This window comes from Rhinoraja longicauda, chromosome 16 (assembly GCF_053455715.1).
Source record: "Rhinoraja longicauda isolate Sanriku21f chromosome 16, sRhiLon1.1, whole genome shotgun sequence".
In the NCBI taxonomy this organism is placed as follows: domain Eukaryota; kingdom Metazoa; phylum Chordata; class Chondrichthyes; order Rajiformes; family Arhynchobatidae; genus Rhinoraja; species Rhinoraja longicauda.
This window is the reverse complement of record NC_135968.1, coordinates 9,624,641-9,651,547: the sequence shown is the minus strand read 5'-3', so window position 1 is coordinate 9,651,547 and position 26,907 is coordinate 9,624,641. Positions and strand designations below refer to the sequence as shown.

The window sequence follows — 26,907 nt, the reverse complement described above, 5'->3', positions numbered from 1 at the left end:
AGTCAATTCAGGGTATACACTCAAGGAAAGAGAAATGCCACCAGTTTCCGTTTTGTGGAAATTAGATTGTGATTTAAAAAACGTGTCTCCCTCCCCACTGTCTTCATCAGAGGGTTAATCAGGATACTAATCACGCACTAACACTACCCTACACACACTAGGGACAATTCACAATTATACCAAGACAAATAACCTACAAACCTGTACATCTTTGTTGTGGGAGGAAACCGAAGATCTCGGAGAGAACCCACGCAGGTCACGGGGAGAACATATGCGTTTGGCCTCACTCTGACACATGACAGTCAATTCATGTCATGTCATAAGTGAGAGGAGCAGAATTAAGCCGTTCGGCCCATCAAGTCTACGCCGTCATTCAATCATAGCTGATCTATTTCTCCCTCCTAGAAACATAGAAACATAGAAAATAGGTGCAGGAGGAGGTCATTCGGCCCTTCGAGCCTGCACCGCCATTCAATATGATCATGGCTGATCATCCAGCTCAGTAACCTGTACCTGCCTTCTCTCCATACCCTCTGATCCCTTTAGCCACAAGGGCCACATCTAACTCCCTCTTAAATATAGCCAATGAACTGGCCTCAACTACCTTCTGTGGCAGAGAATTGCACAGACTCACCACTCTCTGTGTGAAAAAACGTTCTCATCTCGGTCCTAAAAGATTTCCCCCTTTCCTTAAATTGTGACCCCTTGTTCTGGACTTCCCCAACATTGGGAACAATCTTCCTGCATCTAGCCTGTCCAACCCCTTAAGAATTTTGCATGTTTCTATAAGATCCCCCCCTCAATCTTCTAAATTCCAGCGAGTACAAGCCGAGTCTATCCAGTCTTTCTTCATATGAAAGTCCTGCCATCCCAGGAATCAATCTGGTGAACCTTCTCTGTACTCCCTCTAAGGCTAGAATGTCTTTCCTCAGATTAGGAGACCAAAACTGTACACAATACTCCAGGTGCGGTCTCACCAAGGCCCTGTACAACTGCAGCAGAACCTCCCTGCTCCTATACTCAAATTCTCTTGCTATGAATGCTAACCCCGTCCTCCTGCCTTCTCCCCAGAACCCCTGACATCCCTACTCCTCCTCCAACTCGTCCTGTTCCAAGCCTGCTTACCATGTACTTCCGATAAGGGGCGTGCCCTCTTTGCACGAGCTTTCTCATGCTGCAACTGACCACCATGTTCAATGATATTTATTCACAAAATACTGGAGTAACTCAGCAGGTCAGGCAGCATCTCAGGAGAGAAGGAATGGGTGACATTTCGGGTCGAGACCCTTCTTCAGACTGATGTCAGGGGGGCGGGACAAAGGAAGGATATAGGTGGAGACAGGAAGATAGCAGCGAGAGAGCATGTTGCTAAACTCTCGTCGAAGAGAGGAGGAGAACTTCTTCAAAGTGGACATACCTTGAGGAGAAATCGTAATAAATACCTTCGATTTGTACCAGCATCTGCAGTTATTTTCTTATACTACCTGTTGCTCCACTGCGATTTCTCCTCAGGGTATGTCCACTGCTATCTTCCTGTCTCCACCTATATCCTTCCTTTGTCCCGCCCCCCTGACATCAGTCTGAAGAAGGGTCTCGACCCGAAACGTCACCCATTCCTTCTCTCCCGAGATGCTGCCTGACCTGCTGAGTTACTCCAGCATTTTGTGAATAAAAACCTTCGATTTGTACCTGCATCTGCAGTTATTTTCTTAATAACACCATGTTCAATGAGGCGCGTTGCATTGAATATCTTAGCAGCGACGTTGTTAAATCAGTGGACACGTTTGAAATGCAAATTCCAACGCAGGAGATGCGGCGATCAATTCATGCACTGCAAGCTCACAACCAAGAATGAGTTCACATCAAGGTTGTTTGTCCAGCCAGACACAGAATGCGAGAGTCACTCAGCAGGTCAGGCAGCATCTCGGGAGAGAAGAGATGCTGAGACCACATGGGGTTCTGTGTGCCTTTGATTTCTTCCCACATCCTAAAGATGTGCTGCTAAATTAATGAGTTGATTGGTTGATTAACTCATGGTTAGTTGCTATATATTAACCCTTAGTGCAAGGTTTATGGCAACAAAAAAAGAAAACAATTCAAGGAGTGACTGTGAACTTGTGTGAGTTCAGGGATACAGGGAAATAAAGAGAGGGGTGACCGAAAGTTTAAACAAAGAGAGTTTATAAATGAATGCACAGAGTGCTGGAGTAACTCAGCAGGTCAGGCAGCATCTCTGCAGAAAACGGATGGGTGACGTTTCAGGTTGGGATCCTTCTTTAGACATCTTGCTTGGCTCAGTCACTGGTTTAGAAATAAATGTTAGTCAGAACACGAGTGAAACGGCTATACACTTCATCAAATGTGCATTTGCTTCTTTAGCTCAGTTTAGTTTTTTAGTTCAGAGGCACAGCGCAGAGACAGGCCCTTCGGCCCATCGAGTCCGCGCCGACCAGCGATCTCCGCATATTAACAACATCCTACACGCACTAGGGGCAATTTATTTTTACATTTATCATATCATATCATATCTATACAGCCGGAAACAGGCCTATTCGGCCCTCCAAGTCCGTGCCGCCCAGCGATCCCCGTACATTAACATTTACCAAGCCAATTAGCCTACGTCTTTGGGAGGAAACGGAAGATCTCGGAGAAAACCCACGCAGGTCACGGGGAGAACGCACAAACTCCGTACAGACAGCACCCGCAGTCGGGATCGAACCTGGGTATCCGGCGCTGTAAGCGCTGTAAGGCAGCAACTCTACAGCTGCGCCACTGTGCTGCTTCGTGCCGCTTCTGCTCGTTCTCCTACATTTACCTCAGAAGACATGCAATAAGACCTGCAAGCTCATTTGAAAATGGCTGGGACACAGCTCAGTCTCCTACACAGAAAGTTGCCCATCAAATGTAGTGTTATCTTTATAAAACTAACTTTGATACGATGAGAGTGGTGAATCTGTGGAATTCTCTGCCACAGAAGGTAGTTGAGGCCAGTTCATTGGCTATATTTAAGAGGGAGTTAGATGTGGCCCTTGTGGCTAAAGGGATCAGGGGGTATGGAGAGAAGGCAGGTACGGGATACTGAGTTGGATGATCAGCCATGATCATATTGAATGGCGGTGCAGGCTCGAAGGGCCGTATGGCCTACTACTGCACCTATTTTCTATGTTTCTATGTTTCTATGAATGGGTATGCCAATGCACTCCCAGGGCACTGTCCGACTCACCTCCACCCGTTGTGGACTTCGACTTCTAAGGTCATCACGGTGGCGCAGCGGTAGAGTTGCTGCCTCACGGCGCCGGAGACTCGGGTTCCGCCCTGACTCCGGGTGCTCGTCTGCACGGAGTTTGCACGTTCTCCCCGTGACCGCGTGGGTTTTCTCCGGGTGCTCCGGTTTCCTCCCACACCCCACAGGCGTGCAGGTTTGCAGGTTAATTGGCTTCTGTAAACTTTGCCAAGGGTGCAGGGTAGCGCTGGTGTCCAGGGATCGCTGGGCGGCATGGGCTTGGTGGCCGAAAGGGCCTGTTCTCTAACGTTCTAAAAAGAGTGTTGCCACAATCCGCCACCAGGGTGACCCCACAGCCCAACACCTGCAGCACTGTCCCTCTGTTGCGTTACACTGCAGTGCTCCCTGCCCCAAACCTCCTTACCAGGACAATAGACAATAGGTGCAGGAGGAGGCCATTCGGCACTTCGAGCCAGCACCGCCATTCAATGTGATCATGGCTGATCATTCTCAATCAGTACCCTGTTCCTGCCTTCTCCCCATACCCCCTGACTCCGCTAACCTTAAGAGCTCTATCCAGCTCTCTCTTGAATGTATTCAGAGAATTGCCCTCCACTGCCTTCTGAGGCAGAGAATCCCACAGATTCACAACTCTCTGACTGAAAATGTTTTTCCTCATCTCTGTTCTAAATGGCCTACCCCTTATTCTTAAACTGTGGCCCCTTGTTCTGGACTCCCCCAACATTGGGAACATGTTTCCTGCCTCTAATGTGTCCAACCCCTTAATAATCTTATACGTTTCGAAAAGATCCCCTCTCGTCCTTCTAAATTCCAGTGTATACAAGCCTAGTCGCTCCAGTCTTTCATCATATGACAGTCCCGCCATTCCGGGAATTAACCTAGTAAACCTATGCTGCACGCCCTCAATAGCAAGAGCTTGTTGTTAATACAGGGGTATTATCTATTTTACTTTAGCTGAGCTAGAACCAAAGCCAGAGGACATGCTTGAAATCTGATCATTGCAAATGCTTCATATCTGAACTAAAAACACTATGTGCTGGAAAAAAGTCGCCGTTGGAGTCATTGCCGTGTGGAAACAGGCCCTTCGACCCAACTTGCCCACACCGTCCAACATGTCCCGTCTACACTACTCCTGCCTCCCTGCATTTGGCCCATATCCCCTCCAGACCTGTCCTATCCATGTACCTGTCCAATTGTTATCTATCTTAATGATAGCGGAGTCAGGGGGTATGGGGAGAAGGCAGGAACGGGGTACTGATTGAGAATGATCAGCCATGATCACATTGAATGGCAGTGCTGGCTCGAAGGGCCGAATGGCCTCCTCCTGCGTCTATTGTCTATTGTCTATTGATGAAACGTTGCAATAGTCCCAGCCACAACTATCTCCTCTGGCAGCTCGTTCCCTGCACCCACTACCCTTTGTGTGAAAAAGTTACCCCTCAGATTCCCATTAAATCGTTCCCCCTTCACCTTAAACCTATGTCCTCTGGTCCTCGATTCCCCTACTCTGGGCAAGAGACTCTGTGCATCCACCCGATCTATTCCTCTCATGATTTTATATGCCTCGATAAGATCATCTCTTTGAGACCTCTCCTGCGCTCCAAGGAATGGAGTCCCAGCTTGCTCAACCTCTCCCGACAGCTCACACCCTCGAGTCCTGGCCACATCCTCGTAGATCTGCTCTGTACCCTTTCCAACAGGACAACATCATTCCCGTAGCATCTGCTGAGGGGGAAGCATAACTATCGTTACAGGAGAGACACACGGAAATCTGGAGCAACTCAGCGGGTCTGGCAGCATCTCTGGGGAAACGGATTCAGGTCGAGACCCTTCTTCAGACTGAGAGTCAGGGGAGAGGGAAACGAGAGATGTAGACAATAGACAATAGACAATAGGTGCAGGAGGAGGCCATTCGGCCCTTTCGAGCCAGCACCGCCATTCAATGTGATCATGGCTGATCATTCTCAATCAATACCCCGTTCCTGCCTTCTCCCCATACCCCCTGACTCCACTATCCTTAGGAGCTCTATCCAGCTCTCTCTTGAATGCATTCAGAGAATTGGCCTCCACTGCCTTCTGAGGCACCGACCCTCCATCAGAAGTCAACATTTAGCTCCATTAGATCCCTCCCACGTCTTTTGTCTTCACTCGGCTGGAGAGAAATTCTGTGCGTGCCTTTCATTGAATTTGGCTTTCGCCGTTGATTTCCTACTTTTCACATCTCAGGAGGTCCCAGAGTGGCTCACAGTCGGTTAATTTACTTTGTTACAGTTCCGTCAGTGTTTTCATGCAGGTAGCTGCGATAGGCAGTTTTAGCATGGTGATGTACTGACAGACAATTGATTACAAGCTGGGGGTTTTTTTCCCCTCCCCTGTTCTGTTGGCATTAAATGTGCCTGTCAGGCACCAGGAGAAGTGTGATCTTTTATGTTATGTTGCGCTCGGATAAAGGGGCCAGAGTTTAAGAATAAGGGGTAGGCCATTTAGAACAGAGATGAGGAAAAACTTTTTCAGTCAGAGAGTTGTGAATCTGTGGAATTCTCTGCCTCAGAGGGCAGTGGAGGCCAATTCTCTGAATACATTCAAGAGAGAGCTGGATAGAGCTCTTAAGGATAGCGGAGTCAGGGGGTATGGGGAGAAGGCAGGAACGGGGTACTGATGGAGAATGATCAGCCATGATCACATTGATTGGCGTTGCTGGCTCGAAGGGCCGAATGGCCTACTCCTGCACCTATTGTCCATTGTCTATTGTCTATTGATAATAGAGTACTCTTTACTAATGCTGAGGCTCCATAAGGCGCTGGTAAGGCCGCATTCGGAATATTGTGTGCAGTTTTGGGCACCGTATCTGAGGAGGGATGTGCCGGCTCTGGAGAGGGTCCAGAGGAGGTTTACAAGGATGTCACGGTGGCGCAGCGGCAGAGTTGCTGCCTTACAGCAAATGCAGCGCTGCCGGAGACTCACGTTCGATCCTGACTACGGGCGCCGTCTGTACGGAGTTTGTACGGTCTCCCCGTGACCCGCGTGGGGTTTTCTCCGAGAGCTTCGGTTTCCTCCCACACTCCAAAGACGTACAGGTTTGTAGGTTAATTGACTGGGTAAAATGTAAAAATTGTCCCTAGTCGGCACTGGGCCTATACTCGCTGGAGTTTAGAAGAATGAGGGGAGTGTGAATGTGGAGAGGATGTTTCCACTAGTGGCAGAGTCGTGGTCTTGGGGTCATAGCCATAGCATTAAAGGACGTTCTTTTAGCAAGGAGATGAGGAGGAATTTCTTTAGTCAGAGGGTGGTGAATCTGTGGAATTCATTGCCACAGAAGGCTGTGGAGGCCAAGTCAGTGGATATTGTTAAGGCAGAGATAGATAGATTCTTGATTAGTACAGGTGTCAGGGGTAATGGGGTGAAGGCAGGATAATGGGGTTAGGAGGGAGAGATTGATCAACCATGATTGAATGGCGGAGTAGACTTGATGAGCCGACTGGCCTAATTCTACTCATATTCCTTAAGACCTTATTGTCTAATTTTTGTTCCCCTTGGAAAGGGGAAAGCTGGAAAGGGTTCAGAGACGATTTACAAGGATGTTGCCAGGGTCTGAGCTACAGGGAGGAGATGAGCAGGCTGGGACTCTATTCCTTGGAGCGCAGGAGGATGAGGGGTGATCTTACAGAGGTGTACAAAATCATGAGAGAAATAGATCGAGTAGATGCACAGAGACTCTTCCCAGAGTAGGGTAATCGAGGACCAGAGGACATAGGTTTATGGTGAAGGTTAAAAGATTTAATAGCAATCTGAGGGGTAACGATTTCACACAAAGGGTGGTGGGTGCATGGAACGACCTGCCAGAGGAGGTAGTTGAGCCTGGGACTATCCCAAAGTTTAGGAAACAGTTAGACAGGTTACATGGATAGGGCAGGTTTGGAGGGATATGGGCCAAACGAGGGGCAGGTGGGACTGGTGCAGCTGAGACATGTTGGCCGGTGTGGGCAAATTGGGCCGAAGGGCCTGTATCCCTCTATAGGCTCTATGGCTGTTGCCATGTGAGAGTAGAAGCTGAACTGCCGCCTCTTTCCATAATTAACAGACCGATCGAGTCTGATTGCATGACTCGAATGGAGGTACGGCTGGTTTTAGAATATTAGTCAAAACTGGGATGTGAATGGGGGTGATGTTAAGGTGCCAGTTTTGCAGCTCCTGTGACATCTGATAGGGAATTTTATCCTCTCAGATGATATCGTTGGAATGCATGCACAGCAAAGCTCTGTCACAACAGGCACAGCCTCCACGGAGAGTAAGCACAGGAATAGAAATGGTAATGTTTGCAGTGAGCTGAATGTTAAATGTCGAAACTGTTACAGAGGTGATGCCTCCTGAATTGACAAACGATTTTTTTTTTTTTTTCTCGGTCGGGAAGGATGGATGCTTCTGTAGTAACACAATTATTGTTGCAAGGTCGACTGAGGTTTTTGAAACTGTGGAGACACTTTGTGTTATCGTGCAAAGGAAACTTTTCCCTACAGTTATTAAATATGTAGCATTTTCTTCTCAATGTTAGTCTGTGTCTGCCTGACCCGCTGAGTTACTCCAGCATTTTGTGAATAAATACCTTCGATTTGTACCAGCATCTGCAGTTATTTTCTTATACCCCATTCTCCTGGATTCTCTCCATAATCCCTGACACATAGAAACATAGAAAATAGGTGCAGAAGTGGACCATTCGGCCCTTCGAGCCAGCACCGCCATTCAATATGATCATGGCCGATCATCCAAAATCAGTACCCCGTTCCTGCTTTTTCCCCATATCCTTTGATTCCGTTAGCCCTAAGAGCTAAACCTAACTCTCTCTTGAAAACGTCCTTCAGTTGCAGAGAATTCCACGATTCGCAACTCTCTGGGTGAAAGAGTTTTTCCTCATCTCAGTCCTAAATGGCCGACCCCTTATTCTTAAACTGTGACCCCAGTTCAGGGCATGGGGAACATTTTCCCTGCATCTAGCCTGTCTAATCCCTTAAGGATTTTATATGTTTCTATAAGATCCCCTCTCATCCTTCCAAACTCCAGTGAATACAAGCCCAGTCGACCCATTCTTTCATCATATGTCAGTCCCGCCATCCCATCCACCAGTGAACAAACGCCATTTTTTCTGTTTTTCCATCAATTTACACACATCAGTAAAATTGTGGACGGAAGTAAGAAGCTGCGGGCTCCTGTATATCGGCGAGACCAGTGTGGACTGGGCGATCATTTTGCAGAACACCTTCAGTCAGTCCGCCTTGGCCTACGCAATCTCCCGGTTGCCAAAGACTTTGCCTCCCCTCCCCATTCCCACACTGACCATTCTGTCCTGGGCCTCCTCCACTGTCAGAGTGAGTCCAAGTGCAAATTGGAGGAACAGCACCTCATATTTCGCTGGTGCAGCTTACACCCCAGCGGTATGAACCATTGACTTCTCTAATTTCAAGTAACCCTTGCACCCCCCTCCCCCACCCTAGTCGTTGTGCTAGTTTCACTGTGGTCTTGTTGAGTTTCACTGCCCGTATAACTCGTTGTCACCGAGCCCACAGCCAACAATGGACCATTGTGGGCTCCACCTTTCCTTGATCATCCTTACATTTTCCATATCTTTCATTCATTTGTTCTATATCTCTCTATGTCACAATCTATATCTCTCGTTTCCCTTTACCCCGACTCTCAGTCTGAAGAAGGGTCTCGCCCCGAAACGTCACCCATTCCTTTTCTCCACAGATGCTGTCTGACCCGCTGAGTTACTCCAGCTTTTTGTGTCTGTCTTCAAATTGAAAAAGATGGTTTGCCCGACAATTGAAACACTTGCTGGGAATACTCCAACTTTTTTGTGTCTATCTTAAGTTAATAGTTACCGTTTAGTTTATTGTTACAATGAAGAAAAGCTTTTTGTTGCGTGCAAACCAGTCAGAGGAAAGACCATACGTGATTGCAATTGAGCCGTCCACATACAGGATATAGCATCAGAGATGTCCTCATTCTTCACGAAACGGGGCTTCCCCTCTTCCATTATAGATGAGGCTCTCACTAGGGCCTCTTCTACATCCCGCATCTCCGCTCTTGCTCCCCCTCCCCCCCACTCGTAACAAGGACAGAATCCCCCTCGTTCTCAACTTCCACCCCACCAACCAGCGGATTCAACAAATCATCCGCCAACATTTCCGTCACCTACAACGGGAAGCCACTACTGGCCACATCTTCCCAACCCCTCCCCTCTCTGCGTTCCGCAGAGACCGTTCCCTCCGTAACTCCCTGGTCCACTCGTCCCTTCCAACCCAAACCACCCCATCCCCGGGCACTTTCACCTGCAACCACAGAAGATGCAACACCTGTCCCTTTGCCTCCCCCCTCAACTCCATCCAAGGACCCAACCAGTCTTTCCAGGTGAGACAGAGGTTCACCTGCACGTCCTCCAACCTCATCTATTGTATCCGCTGCTCTATATGTCAACTTCTTTACATCGGTGAAACCAAACGCAGGCTCGGCGATTGTTTCGCTCAACACCTTCGCTCAGTCCGCCTTAACCAACCTGATCTCCCGGTGGCTCAGCACTTCAACTCCCCCTCCCACTCCCAGTCTGACCTTTCTGTCATGGCCCTCCTCCAGTGCCATAGTGAGGCCCACCGGAAATTGGAGGAACAGCACCTCATATTTCTCTTGAGCAGCTTGCAGCCCAGCGGTATGAACATTGACTTCTCCAACTTTAGATAGTTCCTCTGTCCCTCTCTTCCCCTCCCCCTTCCCAGTTCTCCCTCTGTCTTCCTGTCTCCACCTATATCATTCCTTTGTCCGGCCCCCCTGACATCAGTCTGAAGAAGGGTCTCGACCCGAAACGTCACCCATTCCTTCTCTCCTGAGATGCTGCCTGACCTGCTGAGTTACTCCAGCATTTTGTGAAATAAATACCTTCGATTTGTACCAGCATCTGCAGTTATTTTCTTACGCTACAGGATAAAGGGGAATTGCATTCACTGATACAGTGTCTGTCAGGATTAGTGCCATGGGTGCCTGGCGTTCGTTGTGAAACTTCACGATCATTCGCTCAAATCCTAAACCACAATATAATCCGATAGTTTATTGTTACACGTTGCAGGATAAACCCATGATCACTTCAGTGGTGTTTTTCTTGAATGCATTTTGAGTTTTATAATGCGGCCATTGTTCCTGTGTTTAACTAAGGGGCGAGATTCCACTTTATCACCCCGGTCCCTGATAGAATGTCCATTAATCTGCAGCATATTGTCACCGTTACTCTTAAAAGTCTGTAAAGCACTTCACATTTTCAGCCCGCCTGCCAAATGATGCGCAGAGTTGTTACTTCTCCCTGAGACAGTTTAGTACCTGACCAAGCAGACAACGTCTGAAGAAGGGTCTCGACCCGAAACGTCACCCATTCCTTCTCTCCCGAGATGCTGCCTGACCTGCTGAGTTACTCCAGCATTTTGTGAATAAATCGATTAGTACCTGACCAAGCTGTAATCTGTTCAACCTAATTCACAGAGCAGGCAGTCCCCTGCCATGACTATTAATAATAATAATAATAATAATGCATTACATTTATATAGCGCTTTTCAAACACTCAAAGACGCTTTACAGGGATTTCTAAAACATAGGGAAGTGAATAAATAGATAAATAAGTAAAGGAACAGAGAAAGGAGACAGAAGGTGAGGTGACGGTCAGTGGTCGAAGGCAGTGCTGAACAGGTGAGACTTCAGTGATGTTTTGAATGTGGTGAGTGAGGAGGAGTCTCTGATGGTTTGGGGTAGTGAGTTCCATAGGGTGGGAGCAGCGATGGAGAAAGCCCTGTCCCCCCAGGATCTGAGTTTGGTCCGGATGTGGGGGGACAGGAGATTGGCAGCAGCAGAGCGGAGGGTGCAGGTGGGAGTGTGCCTGTGGAGGAGGGCGGTCAGGTAGGATGGGGCCAGGTAATGGAGGGCTTTGTAGGTCATGAGGAGGATTTTGTACTGGATTCTCTGGGGGATGGGGAGCCAGTGGAGTTTGTAAAGGACGGGGGTGATATGGTCACGGATCGGGGTGTGGGTGAGTAGACGGGCAGCGGAGTTTTGAATGTTTTGAAGTTTACTGATGATTTTTGAGGGTGCGCCATAGAGGAGGCTGTTGCAGTAGTCCAGACGGGAGGTGATGAAGGCGTGGATGAGGGTTTCTGCAGCTGTGGAGGAGAGGCATGGACGGAGACGGGCAATGTTTTTGAGGTGGAAGAAGGCTGTCTTTGTGATGTGTTTGATGTGTTTGTCGAAGGAGAGGGTTTGATCAAAGATGATTCCAAGTCACGACTACCCCAGCGGTATGAACATTGACTTCTCTAACTTCAAGTAACCTTTGCTTTCCCTCTCACTCCACCCCCTCACTTCCCAGTTCTCCAACTAGTCTGACTGTCCTCGTTTACATGTTATCTCTGTTTGCTTTGTTTTTACCCATCCCCAGCTAACAATAATCCATTCTACATTTCCCTTGATATCCATTCCCTTTGCCCTGTTTTCACACCTTCACCCTTCCTTATCTCAGACCTCCCAACATTTGATTTTACAAACTCATAATTTTGATGTCCACAATTCAGAATTTTACATCAAAATTCATAATATGGCGCGTAATGCAACTTTTCAGCAACAAAAAAAAATGTATGCACGCCAAATGCGCGTACGTGTTGCGCTACGTTCATGTGTGAAAAACGACTATTATTTCCAACAGTCTGTAGTTCAGTGAAGAAAGCCAATGGAATGTTGGGCTTCATAAAAAGAGGAGTTGAGTCTCGGAGCAAAGAGGTCCTTCTGCAGTTGTACAGGGCCCTAGCGAGACCGCACCTGGAGTACTGTGTGCAGTTTTGGTCTCCAAATTTGAGGAAGGATATTCTTGCTATTGAGGGCATGCAGCGTAGGTTTACTAGGTTAATTCCCGGAATGGCGGGACTGTCATATGTTGAAAGACTGGAGCGACTAGGCTTGTATACACTGGAATTTAGAAGGATGAGAGGGGATCTTATTGAAACGTATAAGATTATTAAGGGGTTGGACACGTTAGAGGCAGGAAACATATTCCCAATGTTGGGGGAGTCCAGAACCAGGGGCCACAGTTTAAGAATAAGGGGTAGGCCATTTAGAACGGAGATGAGGAAAAACTTTTTCAGTCAGAGAGTTGTGAATCTGTGGAATTCTCTGCCTCAGAGGGCAGTGGAGGCCAATTCTCTGAATACATTCAAGAGAGAGCTAGATAGAGCTCTTAAGGATAGCGGAGTCAGGGGGTATGGGGAGAAAGTAGGAACGGGGTACTGATTGAGAATGATCAGCCATGATCACATTGAATGGCGGTGCTGGCTCGAAGGGCCGAATGGCCTACTCCTGCACCTATTATCTATTGTCTATTGTTCTTGGACTACATGTACAATGTCAGGCCTATCATGAGTATACTCTACTATTATATTCTATATATATATGGGTATATTCTACTATTCAGTCTGAAGAAGGGTCTCGACCCGAAACGTCGCCCATTCCTTCTCTCCTGAGATGCTGCCTGACCTGCTGAGTTACTCCAGCATTTTGTGAATAAATACCTTTGATTTGTACCAGCATCTGCAGTTATTGTCATATTCTACTATTATGAAAGGTTATTGAACAGAGACACTTTTTCTATTTTGCTTTTTCCTTACACATCCCAATTCTCTTGGTATTGAATAAAAAACAACGGTCATAAAATGGATGACTAAGTTATGAAGAAAGAGTTGATATTTGCGACTCGACTAAGCATAGGGAAGAACTTGTAGCAGTAAATTCGCACATTAATCGATATTGAAACATGTAAGATAATTAGGGGATTGGACACATTAGAGGCAGGAAACATGTTCCCAATGTTGGGGGAGTCCAGAACAAGGGGCCACAGTTTAAGAATAAGGAGTAGGCCATTTAGAACGGAGATGAGGAAGAACTTTTTCAGTCAGAGAGTGGTGAAGGTGTGGAATTCTCTGCCTCAGCAGGCAGTGGAGGCCAGTTCGTTGGATGCTTTCAAGAGAGAGCTGGATAGAGCTCTTAAGGATAGCGGAGTGAGGGGGTATGGGGAGAAGGCAGGAACGGGGTACTGATTGAGAGTGATCAGCCAAGATCGCATTGAATGGCGGTGCTGGCTCGAAGGGCTGAATGGCCTACTCCTGCACCTATTGTCTATTGTCTATTGTCTATAATCAGCCCAAAAAGGTGGTAATTGGCATTTCTGCTGTGTTTTATATTTTAACCCAGTCTTAATTAATTAATATAGTTATTATAATCTTGCACTTAAATCCAGCATTTTGTGCCTGTGTTTTGTTTAAACCAGCATCTGCAGTTCCTTCATATACACGACTATTAAATTGTGTGATTCTTTGTTATTCGACTAGGCCGAACAGGATAACAGGCACCCACTGCCAGCTTTTGCCGAGCTGCACATCGAAGTCCTCGACGAAAACAACCAGCCCCCTTACTTTGAACACGCCACCTACCAAGGGTTCATCATAGAATCTGCTCCAGTGGGAACAACGGTCTCAGATAGTTGGAACTTAACAACAGCGTTGAGGATTGTTGCCCTGGATAATGATGTGGAGGAGGTGAGTTCAGTTTCAGTTTCAGCTTAGACAATAGACAATAGGTGCAGGAGGAGGCCATTCGGCCCTTCGAGCCAGCACCGCCATTCAATGTGATCATGGCTGATCATTCTCAATCAGTACCCCGTTCCCGCCTTCTCCCCATACCCCCTGACTCCGCTAACCTTAAGAGCTCTATCCAGCTCTCTCTTGAATGCATTCAGAGACTTGGCCTCCACTGCCTTCTGAGGCAGAGAATTCCACAGATTCACAACTCTCTGACTGAAAAAGTTTTTCCTCATCTCAGTTCTAAATGGCCTACCCCTTATTCTTAAACTGTGGCCCCTTGTTCTGGACTCCCCCAACATTGGGAACATGTTTCCTGCCTCTAACGTGTCCAACCCCTTAATAATCTTATACGTTTCGATAAGATCTCCTCTCATCCTTCTAAATTCCAGTGTATACAAGCCTAGTCGCTCCAGTCTTTCAACATATGATAGTCCCGCCATTCTGGGAATTAACCTAGTAAACCTACGCTGCACACCCTCAATAGCAAGAATATCCTTCCTCAAATTTGGAGACCAAAACTGCACACAGTACTCCAGGTGCGGTCTCACTAGGGCCCTGTACAACTGCAGAAGGACCTCTTTGCTCCTAAGTTATTTTCATAAGGTCATTAGTGATAGGAGTAGAATTAGGCCATTCGGCCCTTCGAGTCTACTCCCCGCCATTCAATCGTGGCTGATCTATCTCTCCTCCTAACCCCATTTCCCTTGCCTTCTCCCCACAACCTTTGACACCCGTACTAATCAAGAATCTGTCTCTCTCTCTGCCTTAAAAATATCCACTGAAATGGCCTCCACAGCCTTCCGTGGCAAAGAATACCACAGATTCACCACCCTCTGATTAAAGGAATTTCTCCTCACCTCTTTCCTAAAAGAACGTCCTTCAATTCTGAGGCTATGACCTCCAGTCCCAGACTCTCCCACTAGTGGAAACTTCGTACCGCAACGCCGTGCCGAGGTTCGGTGAAAACCTTATGTTGCCTGCTAACCGGTCAGCGGCAAGACAAGACATGATGACAATCGCGCCATTTGCAGTGTAGGGACGCACGATAAAGGGAGTGACGTTCAGCGCAAGGTAGAGCAAATATGTAATTGCCCTTGATTGCAAGTGCATTCCCCATTGTTTGAATTTTCAAATCGGAAGATAATCCCCACATTTGGTAGAACATAGAAACATAGAAAATAGGTGCAGGAGTAGGCCATTCTGCCCTTCGAGCCTGCACCGCCATTCAATATGATCATGGCTGATCATCCAACTCAGTATCTCGTACCTGCCTTCTCCCCATACCCCCTGATCCCTTTAGCCACAAGGGCCACATCTAACTCCCTCTTAAATATGGCCAATGAACTGGCCTCAACTACCTTCTGTGGCAGAGAATTCCACAGATTCACCATTCTCTGTGTGAATGAAAAAAAACTTTCTCATCTCGGTCCTAAAAGACTTCCCCCTTATCCTTCAACTGTGACCCCTTGTTCTGGACTTCCCCAACATCGGGAACAATCTTCCTGCATCTAGCCTGTCCAAACCCTTAAGAATTTTGCAAGTTTCTATAAGATCCCCCCCCTCAATCTTCTAAATTCCAGCGAGTACAAGCCGAGTCTATCCAGTCTTTCTTCATATGAAAGTCCTGCCATCCCAGGACGTGAGTGTGCCCGATGCCTGTGTCGATGCTTGCTCTGTTTTCAGTTTGAAGCACCCTTGACGAGATTTTTGCAAAGTGCTGAACCTACTTAATGCGCAACACTTCATGATGGTTTTTAAGATGCTGGAAGCGCCTCATCTTCGTGCAATCAGCTTTCCATTTGTGTGAATCTTGTTTATCTGTTTATTTATAGGTGCCAGCAGGTACTACTCCCGTATGTATTAAGGGTTATTTTATCCGTGTATTTGTGAGATGTTTTTTATCAGTTCTGCATGCAATTTGGCTTCATGTCAAGTACTTTCACCACATCCCCACCCCTCCTCCTATATTTAGATTGTTATGTAAACAATGTTCATGATTTCCAGTTGTATATGGAGGCATGCTTTGGGTCCCTCTTCGTTCACCCCTCACCACACCCCCCCCCCCCCCCCCCCATCCCCTCCATATCTTGCACGCTGCATGGATTTTGAGTACCTTATACATATATTTTTTTTCTCACTGTGAGGGTGGGGGAGAATCGCCGTGAGAGGGAGGGGGAAGAACAAAAGAGGACCCGGCTTCGGGGGACCGCTGGGACGAGGGGGAGGGGGATGGACAAATGGAGACCTGGCGCGGAGATACTTTGTAACTTTCTCGGTGCCCTTTATGTGGCAACCATTTGCATACCTCAGGTGTGCAAGGAAAGAATTCCACTGTGCCTTGTCACATGTGACCAGAAAGAATTCAATTCGATTCAAATGGTGATGTGCCAACATTGCAAGTCTTTGCTGTGTCACCGACTAATAATGGATGACCATAGTCCTGCAGAAGCCGAGCAAAGGCAAGGGGATTTAATCTCCCAAATGAAAGACCAGAGCAGGGTTTTTCAACCAAGTCTTTCTTTTCCCCAGTTCATGACGGATGGTGATTGTGCTTTTTTTTTCATTCTCACACACAATTTCGATGACATTTTTCAAAGGCTTGTCTTCCAACGGGCTGAACTTGTTATGAAAACTCAATGAATGATGAAACTGACTGATTGAGCCGTGCATTTCAACAGACAATGGGATGCTCACATCATTGGAAAAGTGCAGGCCGAGCCCATTGTCTGGTGAAAATAGTCACTTTCTAAAGTGACAACAATTACGTGGAGTCTCGAGAAAGAGAATCTGGCTGGCGCAATCATGAAAGATATCATCTGAATTGTAGGAGGGTTTTGTTTATGACAATTGGAATTTATCTGACAATCTCTTTTCAAAATGTCATCTTTTCAACGTGTTTCTTTATGCGATTCGTTCCAAGTGCTGGTACAATTCAACGTATTTATTTCACAAAATGCTGGAGTAACTCAGCAGGTCAGGAAGCATCTCAGGAGGGAAGGAATGGGTGATGTTCAGGGTCGAGACCCTTCTTCAGTCTGAAGAATTAGCAAATCCAAAAGAATAAACGAAAATATATTTCCGAAATTCCGCTTCAACTCCCTTTCCCTTTTCTATCTCCAAAGACCAAAGACCCGAAGCTGCAGATTTCGTTGAACGATTTCGTCATGGCCTTCGCGATAACATCGTCCGGAATAACTCGATACCTGACCTTACGCGAACCGGTGGATCGGGAACGTCAGCAGAACTACACTTTTACAGTAAGATATCTTGCATGTTCTCTTTGTATACTGTAGATTGAAGGATGGCACGGTGGCGCAGTGGTAGAACTACTGCCTCACGGCGCCAGAGACTCAGCTTCGAGCAGACACGGGGAGAACATACAAACTCCACACAGGCAGTACCCGGGGTTAAGGTCGAATCCAGGACTCTGGCGCTGTGAAACAGCAACTCCAGGAGTGGCATGGTGGCGTTGGGGTAGAGCTACTGCCCCACAGCGCCAGAGATCCCGGTTCGATCCCGACCACGGGTGCTGTCTGTACGGAGTTTGTACGTTCTTCCCCGTGACCTGCGTGGGTTTTCTCAGATATCTTCGGTTTCCTCCCACACTCCAAAAGACGCACAGGTTTGTAGATTAATTCGCTTGGTGTAAATGTAAATGGTGAAACTGTCTCCAGAGTGCGTAAGCTGACGTTAATGTGCGGTAATCGCTGGTCGGTGCGGACTCGGTGAGACGAAGGACCTGCTTCCGTACTGTATCCCTCAACTAAACGAAACTCAAAACGATAGACGTTAAATGCTGGAGTAACTCAGCGGGACAGGCAGCATCTCTGGAGAGGAGGAACGGGTGATGTTTTGGGTCGAGACTGAAGAAGGGTCCCGACCCGAAACGACACCCATTCCTTCTCTCCAGAGATGCTGCCTGTCCCGCTGAGTTACACCAGGATTTTGTGTCTATCTTTGATTTAAACCAGCATCCGCAGTTCCTTACTAAACTATAACCTGACAGGAATTGTAAACAATCTAAATGACTGAATGGGCAGGCGATCTGAACCATCAGTCAAAATCATCAGGGGATTTATTTTTCACTGAATCTAAATCAAGAGCTGAAGTGATTTTGCTGTCGAACGTTTCCACAGTAATATGATTAGATAGAGCTCTCATGGGCTAGCGGAATCAAGGGATAAGGGGAGAAGGCAGGCACGGGTGACTGATTGTGGATGATCAGCCATGATCACAATGAATGGCGGTGCTGGCTCGAAGGGACAAATGGCCTCCTATTTTCTATGTTTATTATTATTATACGACGTTTACGTATTTGAAGCTGCAGCAAGTTTCAGTAAAACGTTTTTTTGGAGCTTTGTGATTGGCGGGGGCGGGGGGGGGTTCAAGATTCGAATGGTCACTAATTGGCTTCCATTTTTTTTTGTGCCTTGAAGATGTCCGCCTCTGATGGGGTTCAAGAGAGCGTTTCAGCCGCGGTCAACGTCATGGTGATCGATGCAAATGACAACCCGCCGATTTTCCAAAACATTTCCTACAGGGCGAATGTTTATACCGACATGAGACCCGGAGAAGCTGTGATACAGGTAATCAATAATAACCTGCCGCAGTACGAAGCACAACTCATTTTACACAACAGGCGGTCACGGTTCGAATCAATTCAGGTGTTTTTTAAGTAAATGCATCTTGCGCGTTAGTTCTGTGGTCATTTTTTTCATATCAAGGCTGACAGTTCCAGTGTAAGCATTCAAAGGTAGACAAGGAAACATAGAAACATAGAAAATAGGTGCAGGAGGAGGCCATTCGGCCCTTCAAGCCTGCACCGCCATTCAATATGATCATGGCTGATCATCCAGCTCAGTAACCTGTACCTGCCTTCTCTCCATACCCCCTGATCCCTTTAGCCACAAGGGCCACATCTAACTCCCTCTTAAATATAGCCAATGAACTGGCCTCAACTACCTTCTGTGGCAGAGAATTCCACAGACTCACCACTCTCTGTGTGAAGAAATGTTTTCTCATCTCGGTCCTAAAAGACTTCCCCCTTATCCTGAAGCTGTGACCCCTGGTATGCCGGAGTATCTCAGCGGGACAGGAAGCATCTCTGGATAGAGGAAACGGGTGACATTTCGGGTCGAGACCCGTCTTCACCCTCATTCAAAGGTGTTGGTGTTTAGCATGGTTGGGTTATTGCGTCAGGGGTTGCAACTCTGCCGCTATTCCGGGTCGTAATCAACCCATGTTGAAGCATTTGCACTTTAACTCTCTGGCGCACTGAATCAATCCCACACTGAACCCACGCTTCCCTTTCTCCATTCTGCACGGAGACTCCAAGAAAGGGTGTGCTGTTCTTTTTTTCCTGATTTCATTCCTGGACTTCCCATTCCAACTCCGTTCCACCCAGAGATGGGATTGTTTGTGGAGTCTGGAAGTCCAGCCTAAGGGGCGGCACGGTGGCGCAGCGGTAGAGTTGCTGCTCACAGCGCCGGAGACCCGGGTTCGATCCCGAGAACGGGTGCTGTCTGTACGGAGTTTGTACCTTCTCCCCGTGACCGCGTTGGTTTTCTCCGAGATCTTCGGTTTCCTCCCTCCCACGTTCCAAAGACGTCCAGGGTTTGTAGGTTAATTGGCTTCGTATAAATGTGAAAATTGTCCCTGATGTGTGTAGGGTAGTGTTAATCATATCATATCATATCATATATCTACAGCCGGAAACAGGCCTTTTCGGCCCTCCAAGTCCGTGCCGCCCAGTGATCCCCGCACATTAACACTATCCTACACCCACTAGGGACAATTTTTACATTTACCCAGCCAATTAACCTACATACCTGTACGTCTTTGGAGTGTGGGAGGAAACCGAAGATCTCGGAGAAAACCCACGCAGGTCACGGGGAGAACGTACAAACTCCTTACAGTGCAGCACCCGTAGTCAGGATCGAACCTGTGTCTCCGGCGCTGGGGATCGCTGGTCTGCGCGGACCCGGTGGGCCGAAGGGCCTGTTTCCTCGCTGTATCTCTAAACTAAACTGAACTAATCTAAGGGAGTAGGTATTGTGCAAACTCAACTTAACTCCAGACAGTACAGGCATGACCTCATCTGGACTTGCCCCCTGCACCGGGAATCTGCCCCCTGCAGCCGGGAATGTGGAACTGCGGCCCGGCCCGGCCCAGCCCTGTCAGAAATGGCAGTACCGTTCCCACAACCGACCTCCGAGGCTGACTTTGTGGGCCGGTATCGCAGCTCGCCGGCTGCCTAGGCGGACAGTTCTGGTACCCGTTCGACTCCTCTCAGAGGCCGTGACGTCTGTTGCTGAACTTCTGGAATAGCTTTTGGTAACCAGTACGAAGAATGTATAAGCATTTTGAAACTTAAGGCATGATGCTGGTCAGTTGAACTTCAGTTAAATCATTGCAAATGAATACAAGAAAATAACTCCAGGTGCTGGTCCAAATCGAAGGTATTTATTCACAAAATGCTGGAGTAACTCAGCAGGTCAGGCAGCATCTCAGGAGAGAAGGAATGGGTGACGTTTCGGGTCGAGGCCCTTCTTCAGACTTCATTTGTCATACGTCATAAGTGATAGGAGTAGAATTAGGCCATTCGGCCCATCAAGTCTACTCCGCCGCTCAATCAAGGCTGATCTATCTGTCCCTCCTAACCCCATTCTCCTGCCTTCTCCCCATAACCTCCGACACCCGTCCTAATCAAGAATCTATCTATCGCTGCCTGAAAAATATCTGCTGACTTGGCCACCACAGCCTTTTGTGCCAAAGAATTCCACAGATTCACCACCCTCTGACTAAAGAATAATAATAATAATATTCATTTATTGTCATTGCAACGAGTACAACGAAATTAAAAAGTAGCCAATCCTGACGGTGCGTACAAACATATATGCAATAAATGCAAAAACAAATAAATACATAAATACAATTATATTAAGTACAAGATTTTTTAACGGTGTTGCCTAGTGCAAAGGTAGTGTTCAGTTCTCGTATGGCCCTGGGGTAAAAACTGTTCTTAAGTCTGTTTGTTCGGGATTTGATCGACCTGAAACGTCGACCAGAGGGCAGATGAACAAACAGACGGTGGCCGGGGTGGGATGGATCTTTTATTATTTTGCCTGCTCTACTGAGGCAGCGTAGGCTGAACAGGTGCTCCAGGGAGGGCAGTGAGCAGCCGATGATCTTCTGGGCCGTCGTGATGACCCTCTGAAGGGCCTTCCTGTCCTTTTCTGAGCAGCTGGCATACCATGTGGTTATACAGTATGCCAGCACACTCTCGATGGAGCAGCGATAGAAGGACATCATGAGCTTCTCCTGCAGGTTGGTTTTCCTGAGGATCCTCAGGAAGTGGAGTCTCTGCTGTGCCTTCTTTACTGTGGTGATGGTGTTGGTAGACCAGGTAAGATCCTCTGCGATGTGCGTACCCAGGAACCTGAAAGCGGGTACCCTTTCCACACAGACCCCATTGATGTAGAGTGGGTCGTATTCTACACTGGTTTTTCTAAAGTCAATTATAAGTTCCTTTGTTTTGGAGGAGTTCAGGACCAGATTGTTCACTGAACACCATGCTGCCAGCCTTTGGATTTCATCCCTATAGGCTGTCTCATCTCCTCCTGAGATGAGTCCAACCACAGTCGTGTCATCCGCGAACTTGATGATGGTGTGGTGGGATGGGTGGGGGCGCAGTCGTGAGTGTAGAGGGAGTAAAGGATGGGGCTCAACACACAGCCCTGTGGTGAGCCGGTGCTCAGTGTAATGGTGGAGGAGAGGTGAGGGCCTATTTTGACGGTCTGGGGGCGGTTGGTCAGGAAGTCCTTGATCCATTGGCAGATGGTTTGGGAAAATCCAAGGTCGGAAAGTTTGGTGACCAGTCTGCTCGGGATGACCGTGTTAAAGGCAGAGCTGAAGTCGAGGAAGAGCATCCTCACATAGCTCCCCTGGTGTTCAAGGTGGGTCAGTGCAGTGTGAAGAGCAGTGTCGATGGCATCCCCTGTAGACCTATTTGCTCTGTAGGCAAACTGGTGTGGGTCGAAGGTGGGTGGGAGGCTGGCTTTGATGTGCTGCAGGACCAGTCTCTCGAAGCACTTTGTGATGACCGGTGTGAGTGCTACCGGACGGTAGTCGTTAAGGCCGCTGATGACAGACTTTTTCGGCAGTGGGATAATTGTGGCGGACTTCAGGCAGGGAGGGATGGTGGATTTTAAAAGGGACAGGTTGAAGATTTTTGTGAAGACCTCAGATAATTGGTCTGCACATTCCCTCAGCACTCTGCCCGTCACACCATCGGGGCCTGCAGCTTTCCTGGGATTCACTGCTCATTCCTCCTCATCTCCTTCCTAAAAGAACATCCTTTAATTCTGAGGCTGTGACCTCCAGTCCTAGACTCTCCCACCAGTGGAAACATCCTCTCCACATCCACTCTATCCAAGCCTTTCACTATTCCGTATGTTTCAATGAGTCCACCGGGATGTCGCTATTCGGATAACTGAATGGGACAAAGTGCAACATTTTTATATTTTTATTTCATATTTCAGATACAGCGCGGAAACAGGCCTTTTCGGCCCACCAAGTCCGCGCCGCCCAGCGATCCCCGCACACTAACACTATCCTACACACACTAGGGACATTTTTTACACTTACCCAGTCAATTAACCTACATACCTGTACGTCTTTGGAGTGAACTGTGAACTGTGAACTGACCTGCAAAAAAAATATCTGCGTCACTATCCGTCTCAATTTTTCTTCTCGCAAAATCATTAGTTTTCATTAGTCCAGTGAGTTGAGAGAATTCTTGCCTCAGATGAGTTTTGCCAACTCTTAGTGGAATTCTTCAATAAGTTGACTTCCATAGTTATGTAACTGGCAATTTAAAATATATACAAATGCCTTTTTAATTTTTTCTCCCATGCCACATTCTCTTTCATTTTTCTTGTTAATAATCAAAATCGAGGAAAACAAGTGTCAATTATGTGATTAATAATGTTAACGCTAAAATAATTAACCAAATTATTTGATTTGGTGTTAAATTGAAGCAATTGTATCTCCAAAATAAGCTCCGTGTCTTGCACCCCCTGTGAGTGCAAATCCCTGTGTTTTGCTAATATTTTTCATTGTAATTATTCTTTTTTAATGTCATTTAACAGTTACATTTAAAGAAATATATAAAAAGGGAACTAAAAATAAATTCAAATCCTACTCGTATCTAATTATATGTTGGGAAAAAAATTTGTCTATCTTTCACAATGAAAGGAATGGATGTGTGCTGTAATAAGCCTTCGCCTCTCTCCCTGTCTGAGTTAATCAGCGGGTGGTGAATCTGTGGAATTCAATGCCACAGGCAGCTGTGGAGGTCAAGTCAAGAACTCCCATCTACTTTGTTGAAGTCCTTTGAACTATCTTTAAACAGACTTGATCTTGCATTAAATGTTGTACCCCTTATCCTCTATCTGCACACGGCTTGATTGTAATCTTCTATATACTAAAACTTTCGTTTTACCGGCCACTATGTCCCCATCTACACTAGTCCCAACTACCTGCGTTTGGCCCATCTATATACTACAACTCTCGTATGTTTGTTTGTTTGTTCCTGAACTACAGCCAAAACGGTACACGATAGCGTGACAATTTTAGGCCCACCTTACTCACCGTCGTCCCTTTGGTGCGAATGGAAGAAGTTTCATTGAAATCGGTGTTATATATTTTTTAAGTTATTCAGGTTTTAAAGTTTAAATCTATCTCCTAGGGAGCGAGGGAGGGAGGGAGGGTGGTGGAGTGAAGGGGGGAGGAGGGAGGAGAAGGGGAGTTGAAGGGGATGGAGTGGACGGGAGGGGGGGTTGGAGGAGGGGGGAGGGGAAGGGGGAGGGGAGGGAGGGAGAGGGGGGGAGGGGGGGAGGAGAGGGTGCTGCACCAGTGCAGGAGAGGTTTGGGCCCAACGGGTCCACGTGGTCTAGCCATATATAATCCTTTCTTTGACTGGATAGCACACAGCAAATGCTTTTCACTATGCCTCGTTACAAGTGGCAATAAACAAAACCAAAATATAAAGAGCTGTAAGAAGCCGATGGAGACATCTAAAGTGTAAATGAAATAAAAAAAACAAGATTTAATATCCTGTTTGGTGTAACCTATAATGCCCTTAAAAGTAAAAGACGGGAGAATGTACCATTGCAGAGATAAAACAACCGTGGACCGAAGACAGAGGGGTTTTACTGACGGACAGATTTATAAACAATGCGATAAGCAAATGCCTAAAAGGTAGCAAAATTAAATGTGTTTAGAGTAGATTTTTACAATAATATGACCCAGAAAGAATAACTCTTATTAGAGGTAATAATAGATAATCTGCCTTATTGAATTGGTTGCCTGAAGGCATGTGATCATATTGTAATTGAATTCAAAGTAGTGTTTGGAAGAGAGAAACACTAAATAGCCGCTTTGATTCTCGATTAAGGCAGGCTGGCTAAAATATTACAAGATAAAGGGAGAAATGAACAGAGAGAGAGAGAGAGAGAGAAAGAGCATCGTACGCATGGTTTATTTATTTGGAAAATCCGTTAATGGGTAAAACGACTGAAAATTAATGGAAAGTCCTCATAAAGGAATTAACATGCATTGCTGACAACTTATTCTTCAAGAGGCTACCTGAACAGATTAAGGAAAATAATAAACGAAAAGGTAAAGCATTCGGAAAGCTAAAAGTTAGCGAAAAATATATCGGCGAGACCAAGCGAAGGCCCGGCGATCGTTTCGCTCAACACTTCCACTCAGTCCCCCTAAATCTACCTGATCTCCCAGTTGCTCAACACTTTAACTCCCCCTCCCATTCCCACACTGACCTTTCTTGTCCTGGGCCTCCTCCGTTGTCAGAGTGAGGCCCAGCTCAAATCGGAGGAACAGCGCCTCATATTTCGCATGGGCAGCTTTACACCCCAGCGGCATGAATATTGACTTCTCTAACTTCAAGTGACCTTCTCTCTCCATCCCTCCCCCTTTCCCAGATTTACAACCAGTCTGACTGTACTCGATTGCATTTTATCTCTGTTTCTTTTGTTGTTACCTTCTCCTAGCTGACAATGATCTATTCCACATTTTCCCTGATTCTTGTCCCCTTTGTCTTGTTTTCACACCTTACACTTCCTTATCTCTGTATCTCCCTCTCGCCTGACAGATAGAGCTCTGGGGGGGCTAGTGGAATCAGGGGATATGGGGGAGAAGTTGGGCACAGGTTACTGATTGTGGATGATCAGCCATGATCACGGTGAATGGCGGTGCTGGCTCGAATGGCCTCCTCCTGCACCTATGTTTCTATGACATCAGTCAGAAGGGTCTCGACCTGAAATGTCAATCCAGAGACGCTGCCTGTCCTGCTGAGTTACTCCAGCATTTTATGTTTATCTTCAGTTTAAACCAGCATCTGCAGTTCCGTCCTGCACAGTGATGGGTGATGTTTTTCGGTCGGGACCCGAAACTGGAGCAAAACTGTCAGAAACCCAAAGTAACTTTCCATCTTTTCAGTGAATTTCCAAGTTCATCAAATCCTCTAACTTGGACACCTGAGGCATCTGCTGCCTTTGTGACCAAATGTCCTTTCATTCCTTCCTTACATTGTTTCCTTGTTATCCTTTTCTTCGTGTTTTCCCTACCTCCTTTCCTTCCTCATTTCCCGTTCTCCCTTCCTTTTTTCCGTTCCTTGCATCCTTTCCTCTCTCCCTCCTTCCTTGCCCGTACTTTATTTACTTCCCAACACTTTTCCCCACCCTTCACCTTCCCTTTCACCCACCAAGCTTCCCTTCACTGCCATTCCTTTTATTTTATTTTCCTTTCACTTTCCTACCCTCCCCCTCGTTCCATTCCTTCCCTCCCTTTCCTCTTCTCCACTCCTTTTCCTCCCATTTATTTATCCCTTCCTTCCTTTTCCCTCTCCCTCTCCTCTTCACTACCATCTCAGCCCAGGAAAGATGTTCCCGATGTTGTTGGGGGAGTCCTGAACCAGGGGGGGTCTCAGTTTAAGAATAAGGGGGTAGGCCATTTAGGACTGAGATGAGGAAGAACGTCTTCACCCAGAGAGTTATGAATCTGTAGAATTCTCTGCCACAGAAGGCAGTGGAGGCCGATTCACTGGATGTTTTCAAGAGAGAGTTAGATTTAGCTCTTAGGGCTAATGGAATCAAGGGATATGGGGAGAAAGCAGGAACAGGGGACTGATTTTAGATGATCAGCCATGATCTTATTGAATGGTGGTGCTGGTTCGAAGGGCCGAATGGCCTACTCCCGCACCTATTTTTCTATGTTTCAATATAACCCATCCCTTTTGTCCAATTCCCCCTTTCCTATTCTCTTGTTCCCTGCCTTTCTGTTTCCCCTGTTCCTTCTTTTCCCCCTCCCCCTCCATTTCCCACTTTTTTTTTCCTCATCCCTCTCCTTTTCCCCTTTATTTCCCTCTTTTGACCTCATCTTTTGCCTGTTTGCCCTTTTCCTTTCTTTCACCTCCCTTTCAACCTTTCTCTCCCTCCTCTTCCTCCCCTCCCCCTTTCCCTCCTTTCACCCTTTCATTCCTTCTTTATTCCTTCTTCACCATCCTCTCAGCCCTTTTATTTCCTTCATTTGTTTTTCTTCCTTTTTCCACCCCCTTCCTTTTTTGTACGCTTCCATCTTTGAAGAGACTGAATCCTATTGGAGAAAGATTGCAGAAAATTGCAACGAAAAAGTGTGAAATGCCATTCTTTTTAACTTTTAATTAAATTGTTAACAGAAAATATCCAGTTGCTTGCAATAAATGATGAATAATCCAGTTACTGACTACTAACAATGAATGCCACAGAATTATTTGTTGAACCATATAATGGTGAAGTCAAACAAGAGAACGTCAAGTCAACTCAGTGAAATTATTTTGGTTGCACAAAATGGACATAGAATTTTGAGAGAGAGAGAGAGAGAGAGAGAGAGAGAGAGAGAGAGAGAGAGAGAGAGAGAGAGAGAAAGAGAGAGAGAGAGAGAATA

At 46.8% G+C, this 26,907-nt stretch overlaps 1 protein-coding gene across 1 annotated transcript in view; it reads left to right on the top strand.

Annotated features, from left to right (window-relative positions):
* The window catches only part of pcdh15b (protocadherin-related 15b), a 1,128,636-nt gene that overhangs the window by 771,882 nt on the left and 329,847 nt on the right, over positions 1–26,907 (top strand). Inside the window, exons 14-16 of the mRNA XM_078413191.1 lie at positions 13,651–13,857; positions 17,025–17,159; positions 18,339–18,488. Coding sequence (XP_078269317.1) covers positions 13,651–13,857; positions 17,025–17,159; positions 18,339–18,488 — 492 coding nt within the window. The remainder of the gene's footprint in view (positions 1–13,650; positions 13,858–17,024; positions 17,160–18,338; positions 18,489–26,907) is intronic.